Source organism: Trachinotus anak, unplaced genomic scaffold (genome assembly GCF_046630095.1).
Source record: "Trachinotus anak isolate AG129_WGS33_773 ecotype Australia unplaced genomic scaffold, CSIRO_AGI_Tana_v1 ptg000001l, whole genome shotgun sequence".
Lineage (NCBI taxonomy): Eukaryota > Metazoa > Chordata > Actinopteri > Carangiformes > Carangidae > Trachinotus > Trachinotus anak.
In genome coordinates this window covers 12,450,184-12,473,752 of record NW_027273852.1, presented here as the reverse complement: position 1 = coordinate 12,473,752, position 23,569 = coordinate 12,450,184, and the positions used below count along the sequence as shown (strand labels likewise).

Genomic DNA, 23,569 nt, shown 5'->3' with positions numbered 1-23,569 from the left:
AGCAGATTATATCCACAACACCAGCAGCATCAGCTCACATGCAGTGATGAACCTGCGGAGAATTATTATGTGTTATCTGTTGTTCATGTCTGCTTTGCAGAGCAGTTTCACGTCACTGTTCAGCTGTTTAGCTGGTATAGACCAAAACTTTGCTGTTCCAGTTCACTGTCACTGCTCTCATAGTGTAATTTTCTACCACAGCAGGCAGCTGTTGCCAGTGGAGAAGCTCTACAGCCCACTATTTTAGCACGGCTAATAACTAGCAAGTGAACAAAAGGGAGAATTTAGCAGCTAAAGAGATCGATAGTTCTCCCTTATGGAGGTGGAAGAAACCAAAAACAGCACTGCTAAAAAAAAAAAAAAAAAAAAAAATTTAAATCCAATCAAATCGAATGCTAGTTTCCTCGAAAGCTGCTGAATGTGCAAGTAAGCAGCTGTTTGCTGAGAAGTTCACCACATCAATATAAAAGGTGATGATATGTCAGTGGCCAAAGCAAATGTTACCATGTTAACAAGTTAAAGATGTGACAGTAAATACTATAGCTGCTAAACATCAGCATATTAGCACTGTCATTAGTCTTGTTTGATACTTTTGCCAACAAATTATCTGAACCTCAGAGACCATTAATGAAAGAGAAGTCAAATCTAATGCTTCGGTTTCATCCAATATATCCAACATAGCTGCATATAAAACAAGCTGATTGTGGCTAGTCATATAGTAATGTAGCTCAAGAATATAATAACAACAAGCCTAGAAAACACATGTACACTTTATACTATCTCTTTCAGGTATAATGGGTGGCTTGTTTTGTACAAAATACATTTACATTTAAGTTATTTAAGAACAACTAAAGGGGGGAACACAGACACTAAAACACAAAGGTGCACCTCACTCTATTGTTAAACCTGACGGTAAAAATGATTCTGTATAAGTATATTTAACATCAGGAGTGAAAATATCATTAGATTCAGTGGATCAACCATAATAATAATGGCCTGCCTCATGGAGGTGAGACTCCTGCCATAATTGGATGTTTCTTGTGTTGCATGGCCGTGTGAAGGGAGAAGCACATAAAGAAACCATCATGAAGTAGATTGGAGACGTGCAGGAGAGTTTCTAAGATGAGCTTACAGTGGTCGCATTTCCACCACCCCCTGCATGCGTGTGCTGCTTTGGAGTGCACTGCATGGCTGTGCTGCATGCTGATAATGGCTTTGTGCATACTGAAGATAAAAATTTCATCATGTCTTCGTGTGTGTGTGTGTGTGTGTGTGTGTGTGTGTGTGTGTGTGTGTGTGTGTGTGTGTGTGTGTGTTTGAAGGAAAAGATAAGAGTCCAGAAACGACTGCAAGAGGGAGAGAACAGACATACACTACATGCATATTGACGGTATGTATGCATGTACGTGTGTGTACTAACCTATGAAGCCAGATGAGGGAGGATTGGGCTGGATGTTCTCCTGAGTGTTGCCCTGAATCACGTCCCAGAGTCGCCACACGTAGCTGGGGTGAAGGATGTAGAATGGCTGGCCAGGATGGAGCTTGCGGTGCTCCACATAAGGACCAAACAGGTTGTAGTCTGGACTGGCATACCACTGACCAGATAGAGAGGAGGAGAGAAGACACCTCAGTTTAGACAAGAGGGTGGTCGAATCTTCTGACTGTCTGGAAATTTCTACTGATTCTCATTCTTCTAATATTCATTTAACTCTTCCCCAGTTTAAAACGGTGAAAACATGATTCAGTATGGTATTGTCAAGGTGCCAGGATTTAAGCCTCCCTCCATATCACTTCCACCACGCAATGACAGATTCTCAAGAGGAACAGGTTTGCGTGCCTACAGCCCTGGAGCCAGTTTTGAAAGCATCCTGAATTTGCTTTTAGTGCCTTAAACCTTTGCACAAAGTGTGTGTGAGTGTGTGCAGATTTCCTTCTGCCCCACCTTAAATCTCAGTTTAAAATCTGTATGTAAAAGGATGATTTTGTGACATCACAACTAGATAAAAGGCTACAGATTGAATTGGACACTATTTTAATTGATCTGGAGAACAATTATTATTTAGCATTCATCTGATTTAGACAAACATCTATCTTTCGCCTCTCTAATCAACTGATTAGCATCAGCACTTCAGATACAGTATTTCATCAGAGCTACTAAAACCGTAAAACCGTGTACATTTCCTGTACATTGTATCAGACAGTTTTGTCTACAACTGAGTTGGAGAATTTCCTTTCTGCAAATGCCAAGGACATAAACCAATAAACAGAGAGACGCATCATGGTATTGCATTATGGCCACTGATTATAAATACATCTGGAAGTTGTAGCTACATTTATGACTCATGACTCATATAACTAACTTCTCTTCAAAGACACTCAGCGCTATAGATAAAACATTTCTGTGGCTGCGGCTCTGCACTACCTTTGGTTTTTATTTATGTATTCTTTCTCAGTTGGTAGTAGGATGCATTTTGCATGTGTTATTATTTTTTTTTTTTGTTACTCTTACATATAAATAATGTATAATATACATAACATGCACAGAACAAAATAGAACTGAAACATAGTTAATGTAACACAGCAAAATAACCAACATACTGTAATAACTACAAAACATGGTTCACCCAAGTCCTGTGTCCTGTGAGAGGATGTGAGCGGTGCATGTACAGTATGTGTTCTTGTACAGGTAAGGACCCTTTGTGACTTTGTGTCCAAAGCCCATGGATAATGTATCCTTGCTCACCAGGTCAGCCTTTCAACAGAAACTGCTGCGGCATTCTGGATCCTTGAAAAGTTTCTTCCAGAAACCAACGAGAACATCTCAAAGTTTAGAGTCAGTCAGAAAATTCAGGAAACACTGCATTATCCTGACAGTGAGCATCTCTGTGTCTAACATCTCAGTTTGACTTGGCAAAATCTGAGTGTGGAAAATGAAAACAAGCAGACTAGAGCTGTCAAAACAGTCAGGAAAATTTTAAGTCACTGACGAAAATTACGAGATGCTCTGAACAACACTGCTGTACACATAACACTGAACACCTCTGCGCTGCAATTGGAAAACTGTCCTCTGGTCGATGTTTAAGAACACCTCTGGAAAACTAAAATATGAACAAGAGATGCTTTGTACCATAGGCAATAATTCACTGAACTAACACCACGATCCTCAAGCAGCAAACTGTAACTACACAAGTTGTATCAACTATATTTCTGATTTCTTTTACTTCTTTACTATCTGAATTTACAAATTTTCTGCTCTGGCAGGATAATCGAGATGACTTTATTTTATTCTTTAATTCTAGCAATGTGCCCACCAAACATACTGTGTATACTGTATAAGACACAGTACAATGGATGAAACCATTAGCAGAGTGATGTAATCAGTGTGTCACCTACTGATGGAAACAAAGGTCAACTATAATGGAGTCAAAGAAAAAAAAGAAAAACAGTTCATCCCATAATTTATCCTCCTTTAAATAGTGTATGCTTTTTCCCTGTATTACAGTGCCTCTAATTTTATGGCAGAGATACCAAGGAACCTTAAATCATTATCCCCAGTTTGCTATTTTTCATAGTACAAGGAGACATGATCCATGGACACAAAGTAACTAGCATGATTAATGAATGAATTTGCCATTAAATGAATTACCATTTACATCAAACATATAATACATTTTATGCACTAAGTGCATGCATTGTATTTACTTGGAACCAGTTTACAATTTCAGCATTGCAGTCAATCCAGTATCACACTGATATATGTTTTTATTGTGTGTCACGTTTGTTGTTTCTCATATTTGGATATTTACAGGCTATTGTCATGGGCAGATGAGTTAAGCATAATTAAATCCTCCCAGTCATTCTGGCAGTTCCACTTAAAGGACATTGGCAGCCCTGATTTGATCTACTCGCTGAAGTAACTTAACTTGCAGCCAGTGTTCACCTGTTATAAATAAGTCTGCGCCTCAAGTTTCCAGCAGATCATTGCTTATTTAGTAACATCGTGATTGTGGGGAAAACAGCATCAGAACTGAGTGAAAATGTCAGAAGTCAAATTGTTATTCTGAGCAAAGAGGGGCTTTCTCAGCATCAAATCATGGTCTGACTAAAGGTTTCTAAGGGGCGATGCATGGACCTCTAAAACACTTTGCAGAAACTGGATCAGTTCTATCCAAAGCACAATCAGGCAGTCCAAGAGTGACCACATCATCAGAAGATCAATGCATCAAGCTCAGTTCCCTGAGAGGTAGAAAAGCAACATCATTACAGATACAGAATTTGCTAAATGGAGAACGCCAATCAGCTAAAGTCTTGTCGTGGTCTCAGAGGATGAGTAGCAGTTTCTGAACCACTTCTCAGGAGGCGGAAAAAGGCGAAACAGGGGTGGACTTAGAAATAGGAGAATTTCACAGTGGATGACTGGAAACATTATTTACTGACGAGTCCAAGTTGGAGATTCATGTCAGTAACAGAAGGGTGTATGTAAGGAGACGAACAGGAGAGAGTATCAAAGCGACAGAGAAACATGGTGGTGGGAATATTCAGGTCTGGGGGTGTTTTGCCTCTGTACTTCGACACCTGCACCAAACTAACTACACCCTGACCAAGGATGCCATTCTTCAGAGACATGCTGTACCCTCTGGCTTGAATAGCACATCTATTGGCTAGTTACTGGTGTTGGCTGAGGAAATAATAGGTATTAGAGCTGTAATGGTCAGGTGTCAGTGAAGAACATCATGTCCTTCATAAAAATCCCATCACTCCCATCACCACAATGCTTTCCTTTACCTTTCTGTGTTGTGGTGGCTTCATTAAGCTTTAGGTAGTCCATAGTTTAGAATCGTGAGGCATCCCAGAGCTACACAACAGCGAGCTGAACAATGTTGTATTGTGGCTATTTTTAGTAACAGACTAACACACACTAATTAGCCTTTTTGGTGTAATCTTTGCTTTAATCATCTGTTTCAAGTATGGCATATAAAAGCCCACCTCCATCTACAAGCACTGTGTTGTGCGATACTCCAGGAAAATATTAGTCAACGAGGTGCACTCTAATAGCCTCTGCTCCTCCAGAGAAATAAAGGTTAAAGCCCCGCTAATTAAAAAGGACAAGTGCTTCTATTATTAACCTTTAAAAAAAATTTAATGGTGAAAGAAAATTAATAAGAACAGACAAGAAAGATTTTAAAATTCAAATATAAGAGGAATTTAAATCATTAAGAGAGCAAGCTACCTGCAGCATGCAAATCAATTTTAATCACAACACGCAGTTTTTAGGTTGTTAACCTGACTGACCCTAGCCCTCTCAGAAGTGTAGGATCTTATCGATTGTGCCAGCAAATAGTTCCCTGAATAACAGTTATGAGGAAGCTTGAGGAAGAGGAGGAGAAGGATTGAAGAGAGAGTCGGAATAAAAACATGCTTCTGAAAACATGTGCAAACATGAATCAGAGCTATTTCAAGGGCAGGGGGAAGTCAGAGATCGAGGGGACAGTGATAGATAAGAGCAGACGGCGGATATGACAGAGAGGGGGGGCGGCGAGGAGAGGGAGTCAATTACAGTAGCGATGAGCACTGATGTTATGTTTGTTTGGTTGAACTAACCACTGTGGTCCCTATGGTGGAGTGGCAAACTGGTGAAACCTTTCAATCCATTGTCAGGGCTGAATACGTTAACATTTTCTCATCATTTTCTCATCTCATCATCTTGGTTTCACAACAAAAACTACTGAAACTGCTTTATTGTCTCTTAAGGCACGCAGCATAAAGTGACAGCAGGGGTGGCAAACAAACAGCTTAATGAACTGCTGTGTGGCTCATGACGAAGAAAAAAAAAAAAAAAAAAGATACCTTTTGTAAGTTGACAGTGTAAGGTGCTGGGTCCCAGGCCACCAGAGTCACATTCTTGTAGATGGAGCTCGTGTTGAATCGGTGCTTAGGATTCGCCAGAATCTGCAGAGGAATACACGATGTAAAGAATAAAAACTAATTGCATGCATTCACAGCCAGAAAACAAAAGCAAGTACTTCATCATTTTGAGAAGCATCCTTATTCATTGCAGCCAATGAACTTAGCGTTAGTATAAAGACTAGACACAGGGGGACGCCAAGCTTATCTCTGTCCAAAAAAAAAAATAAAAAAAATAAAAAATGTGTCCAAGGATCCCTAATATACACATTAAATTTTAAAATAACATTCACCGTTTGTCAAAAATGATGTGGATCCAAGTCATAAATCATTTATATTTTCATTATTTGCCACATCAAACTGATCACTGTGTCAGTGACACAGCTCTTTGAATTATAGATCTATTAATAATTAATTATTGTGCATCACACCCCGGCTGGGCTCTCACTCACCTGTGAGTTGATGATGCGGATAGTGGTTTTGTTCCCCACGTCTCTCTCGTATCCCTCTGTAGGTGCAGCATTGAAGCGTAAAACTGCATCATGAGTGTCTGAAAGGAAAACCAGAGACCAGAACGCCTGAAGCAGGTAATGAACAGACCTTGAGTTATACATATTATCATGTCAATATACTATGAATACTGTAGCTGGATATTGTCCAGTAAGGTCAGCTTCAGTATAAAGCCATAATGATTCTTTACACGTTGTGTTTTTTTCCACACAATAACTTTTCTTGTAGCTATTCAAATCAGGCAGGATAGGTCTGGTATTTAGAGAGGCCCTAGTCCTTGAGTTATTCAGATAAATAAAAAAAAAAATCAAGCAAAGTCAAACCTCTAAGCCAAAACATCTTGACATCTATTCAAATCAAATGTTTCACAACAGTAGGCCAGGACTTGTCAAGGTCTTTTTGTAGTCACCATTTTACAGGTACTACTTAGTATTATGAACTTTAAGTACACTGTGGCTCCTGCACATACACACACCTTTTTATAAATGTTCAGATGAATGGTCCAGCACCATCATCAAAGTGTCTGTGACAGGAGTCGCTATGACAACATGGAGACTGCAGTGATGTAAATTATCATCGCACTGACGACAACGTCCGGCAGTCTCACAGACACTGGTTCTCTCTAGTAGCTCAGGGACCTGATGACCCACCATTAACATAAAGACCTTCACCTGCAAAATATTACACTTTCACCAGAGAATTATGTATTTTTTTTGTTCATTTTGTTCACATACTGTCCTTTGCACTTCACACACCAACATGAAATCGTCAGCTTGACAGATGGCTGCAGAAATAACTACAAATTTGTAATTTCTGCCTGTCTGTTGATCGATCCGTCAGTTCCAGCGAACCTCCTCCCATGTTGATCTGACACCAGAATGGATTATACCCCAGGTTTTGATCTGATACTCCTTCATCACTGCCACCAGTCGACTGTTACGACAGCGTTTGGCATTCAGAACAACACTACCTTCTGCAAACACATGCTCATGAGCTCGACATTGAGTTTGCCCTCCTGTTCCAATGTAATACTGTAAACGTGTCTGGTCCCAACAGAGCCACCAGACTGTTTTCAAGATTGTTTTCTTAAAGCGGATATCATTCTTCATCCAGCAGAAAGGTTTCTCATAATGAAGCCATAGGGTCATTTTACACCATCTTCATACACAAAAAAAATTAAAAATCCACATTAGTATTTCATAATTTCTTTTTCATTTTTATTAATTGTTTTCTTTTTCTTTTATAATTGGTATATATTTTTAAGTTATTTTTCTTACCTCTATTTCTTTATCTTTTTACTATTAACTTTAATCCTATTTTGTATTTATTTATTTTCACAATAATTCATTTTTATCATTAATTTTATTATTGTAATTTTTAAATTATTATTTTAAGTTTGTATATATTTTGTTTTTTATATATTGCACTAATTAATATTGATTGTCTGATGATCCTGTCTCGCACATGTATTTGCTATGTTTCACTTATTTAAACCTCTAATAATAAAAGTCTAGTGAAATGTTGAGTGAATTACGCTTCTATCAGTGTTAATAAAAGATCCATATATGTATACATATATTTTTAATCAGCTGAGAGTAACTATCACATTCACTGGTTTATCTTTATATTCTGTGTGCCTGAACAAGTATACCACTTTCCCAGAATACAATGAAACAAATAAGTGTGCGCACTTGAGCCTACTCCTAAATTCTGAATAGACGTCAGGAAACCAGTTCCAGCCTGTGAGCTGAAGTCATGACAAATGATTTCTATGAATATTTTTTCCTGGAGCCAGTGATTTTCAGTCCTGTCTGACTGTGACCCCTTAAAATGAAGTGATGCTTCACTTGTGACCCCCTTTTCAGCTTGCGGAGCAGCACTGGGAGAAGTATAATCGAATTTTTTTTTTTTCTTTTATTTCCTTTGATTCCTTCTCAGAAGAGCCCTTGAGGTTTAAAACTGTCAAGTACCAGTAATTCAAATCAAAGAGAAACTCAAAAAATACACCCAAACATAAATGGTGAAAACTAAGAAAAACCAACTCTATCATCACCACAGACTCAAATTAATTATTTAATTGTTTAAGGGTTTTCAAAAGTGTTAGAATTCATTCCAGGCTTTTATTTTTTATTGTTTAAAAGTTTTTTATTTTCTCTTGCCAATGCAATCGAGCCCAAACTGGAAAACAGTTACCCAAGCCTCCAAAAACTTGCAGCATTTCTTCACGTTTTCTCCTTGAACAGTTTGAGTTCAGGACGGATCAGAATATTTGTTTTACATAAGTTTAATGGGAGCAGTTGGATTTAGGTGTAGTGTTAATGAAAACATTCCCCATTTTCCAGCATCTAGTGGAAATATCAATATTACCAGTTATTAAATTTATCTGTACTGTCCACTACAGTCAAACTTGGTGAAGCTTGATTTAACTCTGCCACATTTGGGCGACTGTAGTTTGCATCTTATATAGGCTGCGTTCAATCATAAATTCAGCTGATCTCTAGTCAAGAGCGCGCTTCGCCTTCTCTTTTAGGATTTATGACAAGGACCATCGGTTTCTGATTTATTGCTGACATTGTGTATAGCGCATTACAGACACATCAGCATGTTCAAAAGCTGAGACTTGTTAGTATTAGTGGCTGAGAGTAAACACTGGCTTTCTCCAGCTGTCAGCGGACCGTGTGAAAAAAGAGAGAAGGAACTCAGCGGCACAAACTACATCAGGTTCAGCCGTAAAATATGTGAAGCTTGTGACGTATACAACGATTAAACTGCAGTATTACAACACCATCGTTTATACCCGCTCACAGAGGGATTGATTACTGTCCTACAGAGGCTCCATCTATCATGTTCTAAGAGATTAAACCTCCATGACCCACTGCTGCTCTATTGATGTTGATATGATTTAATATGCTCCTCGTGTTACATTATGAACACATTTTACAGTTTCTGATCAACACTCCTGTGGCTGAGATGCAGCCTATTTTGACACTCGGGGACTTAGAGACAGATACGTACATGACCACTTGTACAGCAGACATAACTGCTATTGGGCTTTCAACTTAATATAACTGACCCTGTTTAAGCTGCTTCTGACATTATGATCATGTTTTGTCCAAGGCAGGAGGGTCACTTCTGTCATCTGCTAATAATTTGTTTTTACCTGAACTATTATCATGCACTGTTGTGGTATCAATCATGGCTCCGGTTATTAAGGTATAATCATCCGTGCTGGCCACCTTTCACCTGCTTCATGTTAGGTTATACATCAAAATGATGTGCTCACTTCTGAGGTATTTAATGGCCCAATTACATGACCAATCTGTTAACCCATTATGTGCCTGAGAGTCCTTCAACATCAGCAGATGAGGCCCTTCTAAAGATAAATAAAAAGATTTAAAAAAATACGTTGATCCCAATAGGGAAATTCAAAAGTGACCTATCAGGATCAGACACTCATCTTAACGCTTTCACACTTTATTTGGGAGGTATTATTTGTGGTATCTTCACATGAAAGCTTTTGTTAATCTGCTCTGGTTTTACAGTCTTATCTTTTCTATTTTATTATTATTATTTTTATTTTATTTCTGCTTTGTTTCTGAACAAATTCTATTTCTGTCACCAACAACAGAGCTGAAAAACACTTAGCTGATTAATCAGTTAGACAACTTACAGAACATTTACAGCCTTTTTGTTACTCAATTAATTACTCAAGTCATTTATCAGCCAAAAATGTCATACACGTGGTTGTTGCAGCCTCTGAAATGGACAAATCTATTCTTTTCTACTTTACATCACTGTAAATGGATCTGTTTGAGTTCTGAAGTATGGATTGGACAGGTAATTACAAGTGATCACTTGGGCTCTTTGGAATTTGCAATGTGCATTTTCACAGTTTTTGACATAGTTTACACTAAAAAAGTAAAAAATTAAAAATATACAGATTCATCAATAATGGATATAATTTATATCAAGAGTTCATCATGTTATTTCTTCCATTTATGTCTTTTATTCCCATGGATTCTAAATATAAAGACCAAAGGAAGGAAGGGAAACATGGGGGAAATGCAAGGAAATGCAGCAGTGGACCAAAAAACTACATACAAAGGAATTTTAAAAAGTGGTTAATGCTTAATGTTACTGTGAGTTTGTCTTTTTATGTGATTATAGCTCAGTTTAAATTATCTCAATGGTAAAATCAGAAAAATTGGTGCAGTTGAAAGGAAAATATACACTGTCCCCAAGTCAGACCCACTGTGTCGTTTTTAAAACTTCCACTAGAGGGCAACAATTCAGACTAAATCAGTTGCAACACAAAGTGGTTATATTCACTTCTATTATCTGAAATAATGACCCAACATTTCCAGAAAAACTACATAAACAACGAGGGTCAGAGGTTTCATCAACACAGACTGAGGGATCCTTACTCAATAGAACCACAAACTATAATTTCAAATATAACCTCAGAGTGGAGTCAAAACCTCTCAAACCTTGCCAGAAATTGCAGACATTACAAGCTTCAAAGGGAGAATATTTATTCAACAGTATAATGCTGTGGACGTGTCCACATTATGTATTTTCTTCATCCCATGTTGTACTGGGGACGCTGTTTGTTCTGTTCACCACACGATGGCAGTCACACATCATCACATAACCAGACAGTGACTCAAACCAATCCGCTCTTACAAAACTCTCACATGGTGAACTCAGTGCAGCAGCTGCTGAGAAACCCAGTAATCTAAATGTCATCAAAACTGTGTGGCATGGGAAAGGGGTATGATTATCACAACCCTATTTTTTTTTTTTTTTTTTTTTGTATTAGGTGATTCGTCACCTCTCACAGCTGCATAATGAGGGTTTTGATTCAGTGCAGCCTGTTGGGAAGGACGGCAGTGTGTGCACAAGTTGACAGAATGAGATCAATGCAGTTTGATTTCCTGTTGAAGCTAAGCCTGAGAATTAATGTGACAAAGTCAAGCTTTTCCAACACTGCAAGGGTACTTAATAATTAAATCGGCTTTGGAACATTTATCTCATTCATCAAGTCACTAAGTCTCTAAGTCTCCTCTCAAGAAAAATCTCTCTTTAAAAATTGAATAGCGTGATGATGACACAAAGAACCAATACCCTGCTTCTGTTTGACATAAAGATGTATGTGGTAGCCCCCAGAGAAGATCTGGTTGTGAATAACAGTGTTTTATTTGACAACTTTTATGTTCTCATATTGATTCTGGAGCCTTCTTTTAATTGATTTTTACAAGGTATGCATGTTGGAAACTGGGAAATTGATAATTAAACTATGATGCTGGAAAGATATTCACTTCCTTGTCTATGAGCATGTGCATATGGGTCACATTATTGGACAGAAACCAAAAACAAACATGGGGGATGATGATGCATCAACAGAGATTTAGAAGCACCTGCAGAGTTTAAATCCAAGGCCTGGTGCCCAAAAGACTGCCTCTTTTTTTCTGTGCTATTCAGTCAAATGTTCTTCATACCCCAATTTTAAATATGTAATGAGAAAAACAAAATCCTAATATTCATCAGTAAGTGCTGCAAAACTTGTAGTACTCACAGCTTTAGAAATAAATCTCAGGGATTTTTCAGTGAATGCCCACAGTGCTCATGTTTTCACTGACACCACAAGTTAATTCCAAAGTGACCAAAGCGTCATTTGCATAACTTGCATGCATCTGAATTACTGTGAAAGGTGTTCAGACTGCTCTCTTTTTCTAGGACAGGATGTAATCTGGGTCAGCCAGTGCCTGTATAGTCCTGTCACTTTTTAGAAATGGTAAAGAAATGTAGAAAAGTAAACCACAAAGCTGAAGCCCTCCTTATTAATTCTAGTGTTTGTTCTGAGCAGCTGAATTCACAAGGAAACGCAAGGAAGCTATACGTGATGCGAAACAGCCTGATCAGTTACCAGAGGGGTTTCTGCTTTCTTCTAGTGAGCCATCTGTCACTGAGTTCACACTCTCCCCACGAACCAAAGAGCTGCCAAAGTCTCCAAACCAAGAGCACACACATTCTAATGCAAAGACATATAGCCTGCTAGGCACACACTCAGCCCTGCTTACAATCAGCTTGACAAGTTAATCAGCAAATGCCATGAAAAAGCCTGAGTGAATGCAAATCACTGCAGGTGCAGATGGATATTTGTTGAACTTTAAAATCCAACATCTTGGTGGGCCACTGTAATAGATCAAGAATACATGATGGGTGGTGGCCCAAAATGAACAAACGAACCTGTTCTACCGGTTCAGTATGAAATGCTTTTACACTGGTACATTCTGCCTAAAGGACTTTGCCTTATGGTTACAGTCTGAGGTTCGACCCTGAGAAAAGCTTCCACCTTCTCCGTCTATTCAGCTTTTATGTTACCAAACTAACTCCCTCCCACATAAATGAAAGCATTCAAGCCCTCAATAGGTTTAAAAACTCACTTAAGTAGCTTTAAGCAGTGCATGCAGTGATTGACAGACACAAGTTTTCAAGACTTGAAGACTCGAAAGAATCAGTACATTTGGAAGTCCCAACCTTACCGAGGGAAAGCTCCAATGTCCCAGCACTATGATCCAAACGCATGATGCTGACAGGGTTTAGTTACAAGTATGGCAGACTGGTAACTGGTTCACTTGAATTTAACTGGAGTTGTTACTACACTACAGCTTTTATGTTGCTAAGCTGCTTCTAATAAAACTCAACACTTCTCGGAGAAGTTTCACAAAAGACGACTTGAGTGAAGTGAAACATTACGACCTCTGACCTGTTGTACATGTTTGAATTTAAAACAGATGGAAGAGCAATAATTGCGACCGGTGCCAACACCAAAGTAACACAGTAACAGCAAATGGAAAATTCCATCTATAGTAATTAATTATATAAAGGTCCCAGTTACGAATTTATGATAGGCTGCTACTATTTGTGTTAGTGATTTTACTTTGAAATGACATTATATTTATTGAAGAAACCACTGCGACAGTTTTTCCTTCCATGGCAAAGGGTCTAATTATCAGATTTAGGCTTTAGTGGGAATCTTACTCATCTCTGGAGCTTAAATCCTAATGATTTTCAATACAACTTGAGCTTTTCATTTAGTGCCATTGAGAGACCAAAATGTCAAGTTGTACACAAGAAATATTAAAATCTAACTAACAGATGCCATTAAAGCTACTGAAAAAATCATTCTCACTGCAAAATCTTTCTATTTTGGACATCTACATCACAACTGTACACAACTGATATATCATAAGCAGATTGTCATCAAATTTGTCATTTGATTCATTGACTGGCGTTTCCTTAGCACCACATTCAGGACATTCCGAAAAAAGTATATTTTAGGTCCCACAGTTGATGTAATGTGAGTGAACACTGCCACATCAAGGGGAAGCGTACATACAAGGCTTTAAATTTTCATTATTGGTGCAAGAGCTGCATGCATGATTTCACACTGTAGCTTCTTTTACGTTTGCAGTCTTGTCTGTCTTCTCTTTGATTGTAGGGCTGCGTGTTTTGGTCATAATGTCAATACAACACTACAACACAAGTTTTTGTCAAGATACAAAATAACATTTGTTTCAAAACCTTACTTTGAATAATATAAAAATGTTTTTCTCCAAACCAATTTAACAAAATAAATATACACGAAATTTGTGAATTAAGTAAATCACAATTGGTCTGATCTTTGGTCCACACTCATCAACTGCTGTCTTTCTACAGTGCATTAATTGTTGGCCTTACTCAAACTCACCAATATCTCTACTCACCGATCTCCTTGCCCAGTCCTGAGCGCAGGATGGCGCCAGCCGATGTGACCACCGCACAGGTCTTGAAGCTGCTCTGGTCCTGCTGCCTGTACAGTTGTTCCAGGGGAAGGGACGGCACGAGATGAGCCCAGCCAAGCGAGGAGAAGGGCTGCTCTGAGCCATCCACTGTCCTCAGCCGAGCCTGGGCTTTCATCTGACACAGTAGCTCCTTGGCACTCTGAGCAGCCCTGCGATGCCCCTTGTAGGAAACATGATGTTTGTTGGCACTCACGTAGTCTTTCATGGCGCGCTGCAGCCGAGGACTCAGCATGCCGGCGGACACGCGGCCCCGCCACAGCCGCTGCACCACAGAGGCTGACTTGGAGAAGTAATATTCCTCCAGGTCAGAGGAGTCACCACCGGCTCTCCTGCCTGCTGCAGTCCTCGCTCTGTTTCCCAGCTCTTCTTCTTCTTCATTGTCCCTCTCATCTTCTTCTTCCTCCTCCCCTACATGGTGGTGTATGCTGCTGACACGGTTCTGATACTCGGTTGTCTGAAATGTTCTCTCACGACTCTGGACTGCAGGGTCTGAGTGAGAACCCACATTCTCTGTACCAAAGGAGGACCAGGCAGCCAGGCTCTGAGGGTCCAGGTAATCCTGGCGGCTGGCTTCCTGGCTACCGTAGATGGCATAGGGAGCACTGTTAGGGCTGTGGCTCACCTCCAGGCTGGACTCCGGGGTCATGGAGCTGGGGGAGGGCTCCGGCTCATCTCCAGGGTAGGTTGTAGTTAACGTCAAAGCCAGTTCAGGTCGGGAGCCCATGATGACATGCTGTTGATGGGAGGCCTGTATGGAGGCAAGGCGACGAGTGTCAGGGTGCTGGGAGAGTAAAGAGCCAGCAGAGGTCAGGGGCTCATCCACACGAGCATCCAGGAAGTAAGAGAGGAGGGCGAGGAAGAGGAGAGCCCAGGCCAGCATGCCCATCAGCACCAGCCTCCGCCACTGCCTCATACTGGACTTCATCACCTCTCACTCACATACACGCCTGTTCAGCTGGCCCACCAACAACAAAGCCCCACGGTCAGCTGGAGGGCCTGTAAGAGAAGACATCTCTGAACACAACTGCTCAGGGGATGAAGACAAAATGTGGATTGTAATGACATGAGGTTTGAAAGACTCACCTCAACTGATGCTTCTATTTCTTCATGTCCATGTGTCCGCTAGGATATAACAGGCCCCTGAGAAGAAGAATGCTACAAATTAGTGGGTCCAAGAGAGCACATGCATGCATGAGGCTGTGTGTGAATGAAAACACACTGCTCACAGACACGCCACAGGAAAACGCCTCCTGCAGGGCAGAATTTGGCTGCTTTCCACTTATCACATAAAAGGAGAGTTTTTCAAAACTAGGCCCATTTAATAACTGCAATTATATTTAAAGCTTCTTTCATATAACATTCAAAACTTCAGTCAGAGCAAGAGGTAAGGACTGATCCATGAGCTGGGTTTCAATGTCACATTACGCAAAAGAAAAAAAAACCCTCTTGACTGTTGTTTATTTGGGTTACAGTCAGCTTCCACCACAGTAACAACCATTGTTCCATTGCGCCACTGAGATGAGTAAGACACAACCTCAGAAACCGGGACTCATCTCAACACGCGCTTCAGCATGACACTTCTGCTTATTTCATTGCTGTGCCACAATCATTAAAAATAACACTCAACACGCAAGCATCATTATCAGCATGATTTATTTTTTGCTGCAGCTTTGATAATAATCTTGTGTACAACACGTTAGCTTCGCCGATAGCTTACAGAGTGAAATACACAGCAATGAAGGTGGATAAATGAAGCATTAAATTGCCTCACATCAGAGGACTACAATCCTCTCATCCACGCGTAATTATGAGTTTTGGTCTCCTGATGTGGGAGTATTTCTCTCGAGAGCACGGCAGAGTGAGGCAGAAGGAAAAAAAAAAAAAAAAAAAAAACTCCTGAGTGTTAAGCCTCTTCTAGTCCTAATTACAGCTTCCTGTGTCTGTAGCTGCCAGGTCCTGCAGAGTGCAGCAGAAGTGATTTCAGGCACCCCCGCTTTCCCCCCTCCCCATATACTCAGACATACAGGCCTCTCGCCCGTGGGCCACACAGGAGGCCAAAGCTCATCCACTGACCCTGGGTCAAGCAGGAGGAAACCAGCAGGGAACAACTGGGACACATGGTGCAGAGACAGTATGGGAGAAAGAAAATACTGGATGGAAACAGAGAAAAATGCACATCTGCACAAACAAACAGCATCTGATTTTCTATAAACTTGCAGCATGTTCTGGCTCAGGCCTTAAGGCCATAGTCAGGTGTGTCTGACAGTAATCCCCCGTGCAGCAGTTTCGACATGTCTGCCACACTGGGGTCAAATGTTACTCATTGGAAAATGTGCCATTTAACACCTGGAAATAACAACAGCACACCCAGAAGACAAAGAAAACAAGCAGGATGCAGGACCCAATGGCAATGTTATCAACAAGTAAATGCCATCTATATGCACCACTGCTCCACAGATGCCCACTGCATATATGTATATGTGTGTGTGTGTGTGTGTGTGCGTGTGCGTGCCCTGAGGCATGGCGTGAATGCATGTGTGTGTGCAGTTAGCTGGCCTCACCTGGCAGCAATCAGGATGTGTGCTTCAGTATCTGTGGTGAAACAGCATAAATGTGTGGCACAGATGGAGAGGCGGGGGTGGAGGACAGAGCTGGTTTTGTGAGGGCTACACAAAGAAACGGTACAAAAAAGGAAACACTGAAACGTTGCGTCTGCCAGACAGTAAAGGACGACTAAATGACTTAGTGGGAGCTAGCAGGAGACGGTGATGAACAAAAGAAGCCTAACCAAATATAAGGCACAGATCTTTCAAAGAGCAAAACCTGAATCCAAAGTGAATATATGATAATGATCGGCTGAATGTTTGTTTTCTATAATATAAAACAGCAAGAGAATCTTTGGCATTTTTGCTTTGAAAGAGACTTAACTGAATAGTTTGTCTGTCAGTCAACTAAATCTGTTAATCAACTTTTCATTTCAGTTCCAATGACTTTGATTTATTGTCCTATTCAGTTCTTGTTTACCACTGGGGTCGGTTGAAGATTTCCCACAGCTCATAGCAATGAATGTGACAATGTGAAAGAAAAGAGTAATATCAATCATAACAACAACAACAACATCATTATTTTTAAGAACATCTGCACTTTTCATTTTTTATATACACAGAATATTAATAGGCTAAATAGGATAAATATAGGATATGATGCAATGCTGTTGGAGGTGCACCAAACATCGGCTTTTATGGATTAAAATCTGTTTTTTTTGTTGCAGATATATGAGGACATTTCAAATATTGAGGTCCAGAAATTGTTTTTATAAATTACATGGCTAGAACATATGGCCCATCGTCATTGGTGACTGTTGGCATCTAGGACAGGCTGCATCAGAGACTGAGAACATGAGTAACTTTGAACTGCAGTTAACGGTGCCAGATAGATGAAGAGTAGACGCATCCAAAAATAAGATCCCAAATGGATAGTCACCTTAAGGTCCATTTATCTTGGTCATCTTTTATCTTGGACATGGTTGTAAGATTGATGTGATGTATTGTCTTGAAATACAGTCTTTAAGGTTCACTTCAGGCCATAAACAGTTCTCTAAAGTGCAGTTCAGTGAGAAAAGGAGAAAGGCTGTATAATGTTTTGAGGCAAAGCTTCAAGCTTGTAAGTATCTAAAAAAAAATATATTGAGGAAGTGTTATAATTTTAACAAAAATATCAAATGAGGTAAATTAGTTCTTTACAAAAAGGTGTTTAAAAAAAAATTATAACATTTCTGAACCACAAATGATTGGGTCTATCTGGGCTGTGGTGAAAAGAGGGTTTGATGTTATGAGTGAAGCTAAGTGTTTATTTATAGTAAAAATGGCACATACATTGGAACCAAATTGTTATAGTACAATATTCTGGACCACAGGATTGTTAAGATAGTTGCTAAAGTCAATAGGCAAAAGGCAAATCAAGGATGTGGGTGAGACTAGAAAGCTTAATTGTAGCTCCGTAGTACATCAGACAGGACATTCACCATCTCAGAATGTAGACCGCCAACAAAACTTAATTTTCACAATCACAGATCTAATCTACAGAAAAAAGAAAACATATTAATGCATCTAAAGAAACTGAAAAATAGATAACTATCCAAAAAGGGGAAGAGTGAACCAGACATTTTTTCTTAGTCAGTGTCTGAGGACTCAGTGCCAAACAGGTCCAGCATGGATTGTGGTGCTATTTGTACCAGATACACTTCATAGATTTCCAACAACTGTGATTTCTTCCAAATTTTGTAGTTGCAGCATTCAACACCTATGTTGCATGGTGCTAATACCATTAAACTTCATGACACTGTCGATGCTGCTACCAAGTCTTCACAGTGTAACCTTTGCTTCCATTTGTCATTTGGTGTAATTTCCTCCTTTGTGACGGCAGAGGTGGAAAACACCTCAATCAAGTCTAAAATACAATCTGCAAAATGCAATCAAGTTTAAGCAACGCTAACTTCTGCTTTCTATAAAGTTAAATCAACACTACGCTTCCAAAACAGTTGACAAGAAAAGTCAACATTGTAACCTGATAAACCGAAAGGAAAAATTCAACAGCGAAGAACTTTATCAAGCTGCATCTGAGTGCACAAAACGAAAAACCTGTGGGTTTTCCTGTATGGTTTGTGGTTTTATTTGTGAATGTCACTCTTTGTACATTTATAACTGCTATCGGAAAATTAATTGAAAAGTACATAAAGGAATCATGTGGGTTGCAAGGAATTTTTATTATAAAAATTTCACTTTTTGTATGTAGAAACATTGTTTAGTCCATTGTAGGCCTGTCACGAAAACTGATACGATGGTACCAAGTCAAGGTAAAAATTCAGAAAATGTCAGTGCTGTAGGTACCAAAGATACTGTAGATGTGGATACTTCAGATGTGATCTCTCCGGGACTGATGAGGGCAGATATCAACCTCGAAAGGAAGAACGCGGGCACAGTAAACAATAACAACACTACTACTAGTGGAGATATTTTGCATTTGACGCAGATCATCAGGGGCAAGTTACAGGCAACCAAAAGCAAGTGTGAAAAGGGTGCCGCAGAGTATTTCAAATGAAAGGCGGAAACACCTCAAACTTACCTAAGCAGCTCAAAGACAGAGGCCCGGGTCCGTTCGTATAATTCAGGGGAAGTGAGTTTCAGTCGTTAACTTTATATGAACAACGTGTCTTCGAAATGTTCATGTCCTGAAATATCACTGTTATTGTTAGTGAATTGTGACAGCTGACATCTGTTGTAGCAATGCTACAGTCATTAGCCTGCCTGTCAAACTATAACAGGCTTTTTAAATTAATATTTTCACGCTAGTGGTCTGTCACCCTCTTAAGTCAATTTAAACTACTGCTTGCACACTGACAATATGAAAGTGTATGCGTGTATGTTGTTTTCTGTTTCTTGCTGTGGTAACGAATTTCATTGGTATTGGTACCGACAACCAAATTTCTTGTATCATGGTATCACCCTAGTCCATTATTCATTTTAAGAGTCCTTGATTCATTTAATATTAAACCTGTAACTCATTTGATCTTAACTGCAGAGTGCAGGCAATTACCTCTACTTCTGTTGTGTCAGTGCGCATACTGTTTAACAACTGCAGACTAATGTGAATTCCTTTCAATATTTATACATGAAACTAAAATATTTGATCAATATAATTTAATGTAATGACACTAGATCTCTTTAGGGCAGCCAAACACTACCCAGCATGCCTTGCTGCTCCCTACTGTAATATGCACAATGTGTCTATAGTACAGGCATTGCCAGAGGTGACTTTACTGAACTCTAGCCACTATTTGACTGCCAGGTAAGTGCATGGCCAGCCCTTGAGGGGATATAGCCACATAGCATCTGACTGGAAATTGTTCAGTTCAGTTTACTACACCCTGCTGAGCACTCAGGGTGGAGAGGCCATGTTATGAATGCTTTAATCACAGCCAACTTGAACAATTTCTCAAATTACCAAACTGAGGTTTCTGTAGGAAATAAAAATTCTGGATTTGGCATGGGAAAATAAAGGCCACATGCCTTTTACAGAAACAATTACAGATACAACTTAAATGCACAGTTAGCTGAGGTTAGCTCACAGGAACATGGTCTCAATACTTCCCTCTATTCAAGCAGAAAATAGATGTCTATTCCCAGTAAGTGGATAGAGCCTAATTAGGCTAATAAAGATTAGTCTGTGGTGTTTCAATAAAAGTGTCTTACAAAGAGGGCATTGGATGAATGAGGAACAAAAAAAAGAAAGAAAAAAATAGACCAAAAGGCTGGTTCGGCAAAAGAACATGCTGTCCTTCTCTATTCTGCACACTGTATGGCAATAAGATTTTAAATGTGCACATTCTCTCAAATAAAACACTGACCAAGGGGCTTGTTTCTCATAAAACATTGAGCCCTCAAGAGTGGAGTTGTTCTCCATCTAAAAAAAAAATAAAGCCCATTTATTTTAGTATTCAAGCAGCAGCTGGCAGCTACAAACTAATAGATCACTGGGACGGTAAAAAAAAAAAAAAAAAAAGGCAACAGGACAAGGTCCATTAAGCATTTGTGGACCCACAGACAAAAGTGTGAACTCTGTGGTGGTCAGGAGAGACCTTTTAGATTTCTGAATTCATTTGTGAACTTAAAAATTCCAGCCCAAGTCTCCCAGGTTTATGTGAAGAGAACATGGTATCATTGCAATGACAGTATGTGGCCCATGCATAAAGAGATTTTCCAGCAAGGTGTTACATGAGGGGCACACATTTAGAAACAGGATATAGTGTGAAATAGAAGTGGGTGCTGGGTGGGTGTATGCATCTTCGCTACCGGGTCCCAGAGTTATTTCTGAACTTCAGGGTGAACTTGAAGTGGTTTTTTTTTTTTGTTGTTTTTTTTTTTGGTTGACTCAACCAAATCGTACTGTAACTCAGGACCTGAGTACGCTTGAAATCAATGTGCTTGTCGAAGTATCTATCTGCCTCTAAAACCTGCTCCCCCCACAGTTTCCTGAAGTTGGAATGGTGGAGGGTTGGACTGCATTCAAAAATCAATGAAGCGTTCTGAAAATAGAGAAGGTTTGAGTGCACCTTCTTCCTGTTCACACTTATGGACGAGGGCTGGAAGGATTCTCTAAACCCACAGTTCTGTTCAGACTCTGACTTTTGCTGTTGCAGCTCCGTCTTCCAGTATCTTGACACGAGTATCACGGTTTCAGTTTTGTTATCATGTCTAGTGTTAAACACATAGTTTCACAATGTGACTCCACGCACTGGATTAAAGTCACGTAATCAAGTTAAATTCACACTGCATGTGAAAGTTATTTCCCTTAACGACCAGCTTCTCCCACATTGGCTAGACGTGCTTGCACAATGTTGGGTTAAAGCAAACAACTGTACTTCTGTTTTGAAAATGAAATAAACACAATAGTTATCTCCATGTTGTTGCTCCAGCACATTAGAAGTAAAGCCGACAGTTTCTCAGCTTCTCCAGTGAGATGTTTGAGTTGAGGGAAGGTGCCAGGCTGCTATTTGTATTTTCCAGTCACAATAATTGGCAGCCTGTCACACCTCAGGAATCTGAGTCTGTTTGTGTGAATGCCTTGTTGGCGAGAGGTCAGGTAGACAGTGTGACACAGTCAGGAGCAGACTTTGACTGTGGCCTTTCAGAACAGGTATAAACACTTTTGTCTTTAGACACCTTCAGCCAAAATGTCCTACACATTAGCGAACTCCAGGCAAACTGAACCTTAATTTTATCTTCCTGAACTAGTTGCCTGAAGCTTATTTTGTTTAACTGAAGTCAAAGACAAAGGAGATGAAGACGGTGAAGATGTCCACTGTGACACCTCTGCCTGGTGGTTGTTTTCACCTGTGTTGGTTTATTTGTCAGCAGGATTATACAAAAAGTACTGAACCAATTTGCACCAAACTTGGTGGAGGTGAGGGGATGGAGCATGGGCCAGGGAAGCACCACATTTTGAGGCTGATTCAGATAATTTACTATGAATCAGACTTTTTCTTTCTCAAGTCTGGTTTATGTTGTTTGACATTGGCCTTGGTGGAGATCTGCGCTTTCTGAGTGCCCTTCTAGTTCATTACGTATTCATTTTTTTAATTTCATTTTTGCAAATCCACACAGTGTCAAAACTAATCTTCACTTCAGAAGTTCCACTCCAGAAATTTGACAGATTTCACTTCAACTGAACTTGAACTTTTCTTAACAAAGTTTGACTAAATGATCGCTCTGACAGAAGAGGCTTTCCACTGAAGAGATCATAAATTAATCTCAGGACAGCAAGGTGTAACCTTGTGAAGCAGGAAAGCAGCATTTAATCTCACCATTTGAACTGCCATGTGTTAGAGTCACACAGACAGACATTAGCTCATCAACACCGTTCTATACGTACCAAACCTCGACTTTGAGAAAGTGACAACTCTGTATGCCTCAGACTTTTGTGCTGCATGTGAGTGATCCCTGACGGATTCATACATTTCTGATGTTAGAAAGGGAATTCCAGTTACAAAACTGTCATTAATACCGAGGTAATTATACAGGTATTGATCTTGGACCATTTTTGTAACTCCTATAACATGAGCCATCCAAGCTTAGCCAATACAGGGCACAACATTTCACAGTACAACACATACTGCTGTATTTTCTCATATAACCTAGAGCTAGAAATTTGTTCTGTTAAAGATCAGACAAGAAAAAAATGACACACAGAAAAGAGCAAAGACAGACGATAACAAGGACATCAGAAGTCACTTGAAGTCCTGAACTGAAGCGGGAAAATTGAGCTCAAAGACGAGGCATATGCACAGACCAAATGAATTGTGTCTTTTCTTCCTCGCTTAATGAACCCCCAGCTGCAGGTCCACCCTGCTTTAGCCCCAAGAGGCAATGAGGTTATTACCGTTGTAGGACATCAGACTTCACCCTGTGTAATTATACTGCCAGCGTCCGAGCTTTCCAAAAGGGTTCGCTGCACTTTATCACATCTTGAAACCCTAAAGTGCAGCTGTTAAGAATAGCCAGTGGACTAAATGGCTGGCTACCTAAGTCCATATAAATGAGCAGCTAAAAATAGGACAATGTTGAAGCTAAAGCAGAATCTTGCTGTGTAAAACAATCAAGTTGAACCGTTTTCTCCAAGGTTCTGTTTTACTTCTGCCACTGCTGCTAATTTTGTAGCATAGTTTCTGGGCCAGTCAGGGAGGAGAGGAGAGGAGAGGAGAGGGTATATCGTATGTTTGTGTAAATATACCATATAACTTGATGGATGGA

The 23,569-nt window shown here is 39.8% G+C and overlaps 1 protein-coding gene across 3 annotated transcripts in view; it reads right to left on the bottom strand.

The window, feature by feature from the left end:
• The window catches only part of st6gal2a (ST6 beta-galactosamide alpha-2,6-sialyltranferase 2a), a 46,178-nt gene that overhangs the window by 9,000 nt on the left and 13,609 nt on the right, over positions 1-23,569 (bottom strand). For all 3 annotated transcript variants that reach the window (XM_071477513.1, XM_071477521.1, XM_071477530.1), the window contains exons 3-7: positions 15,345-15,401; positions 14,184-15,257; positions 6,357-6,454; positions 5,848-5,949; positions 1,421-1,595 (exon numbers count right to left, since the gene is read on the bottom strand). In XM_071477513.1, the coding sequence (XP_071333614.1) occupies positions 1,421-1,595; positions 5,848-5,949; positions 6,357-6,454; positions 14,184-15,186 (1,378 nt within the window). In that variant the 5' untranslated portion in view covers positions 15,187-15,257; positions 15,345-15,401. The remainder of the gene's footprint in view (positions 1-1,420; positions 1,596-5,847; positions 5,950-6,356; positions 6,455-14,183; positions 15,258-15,344; positions 15,402-23,569) is intronic.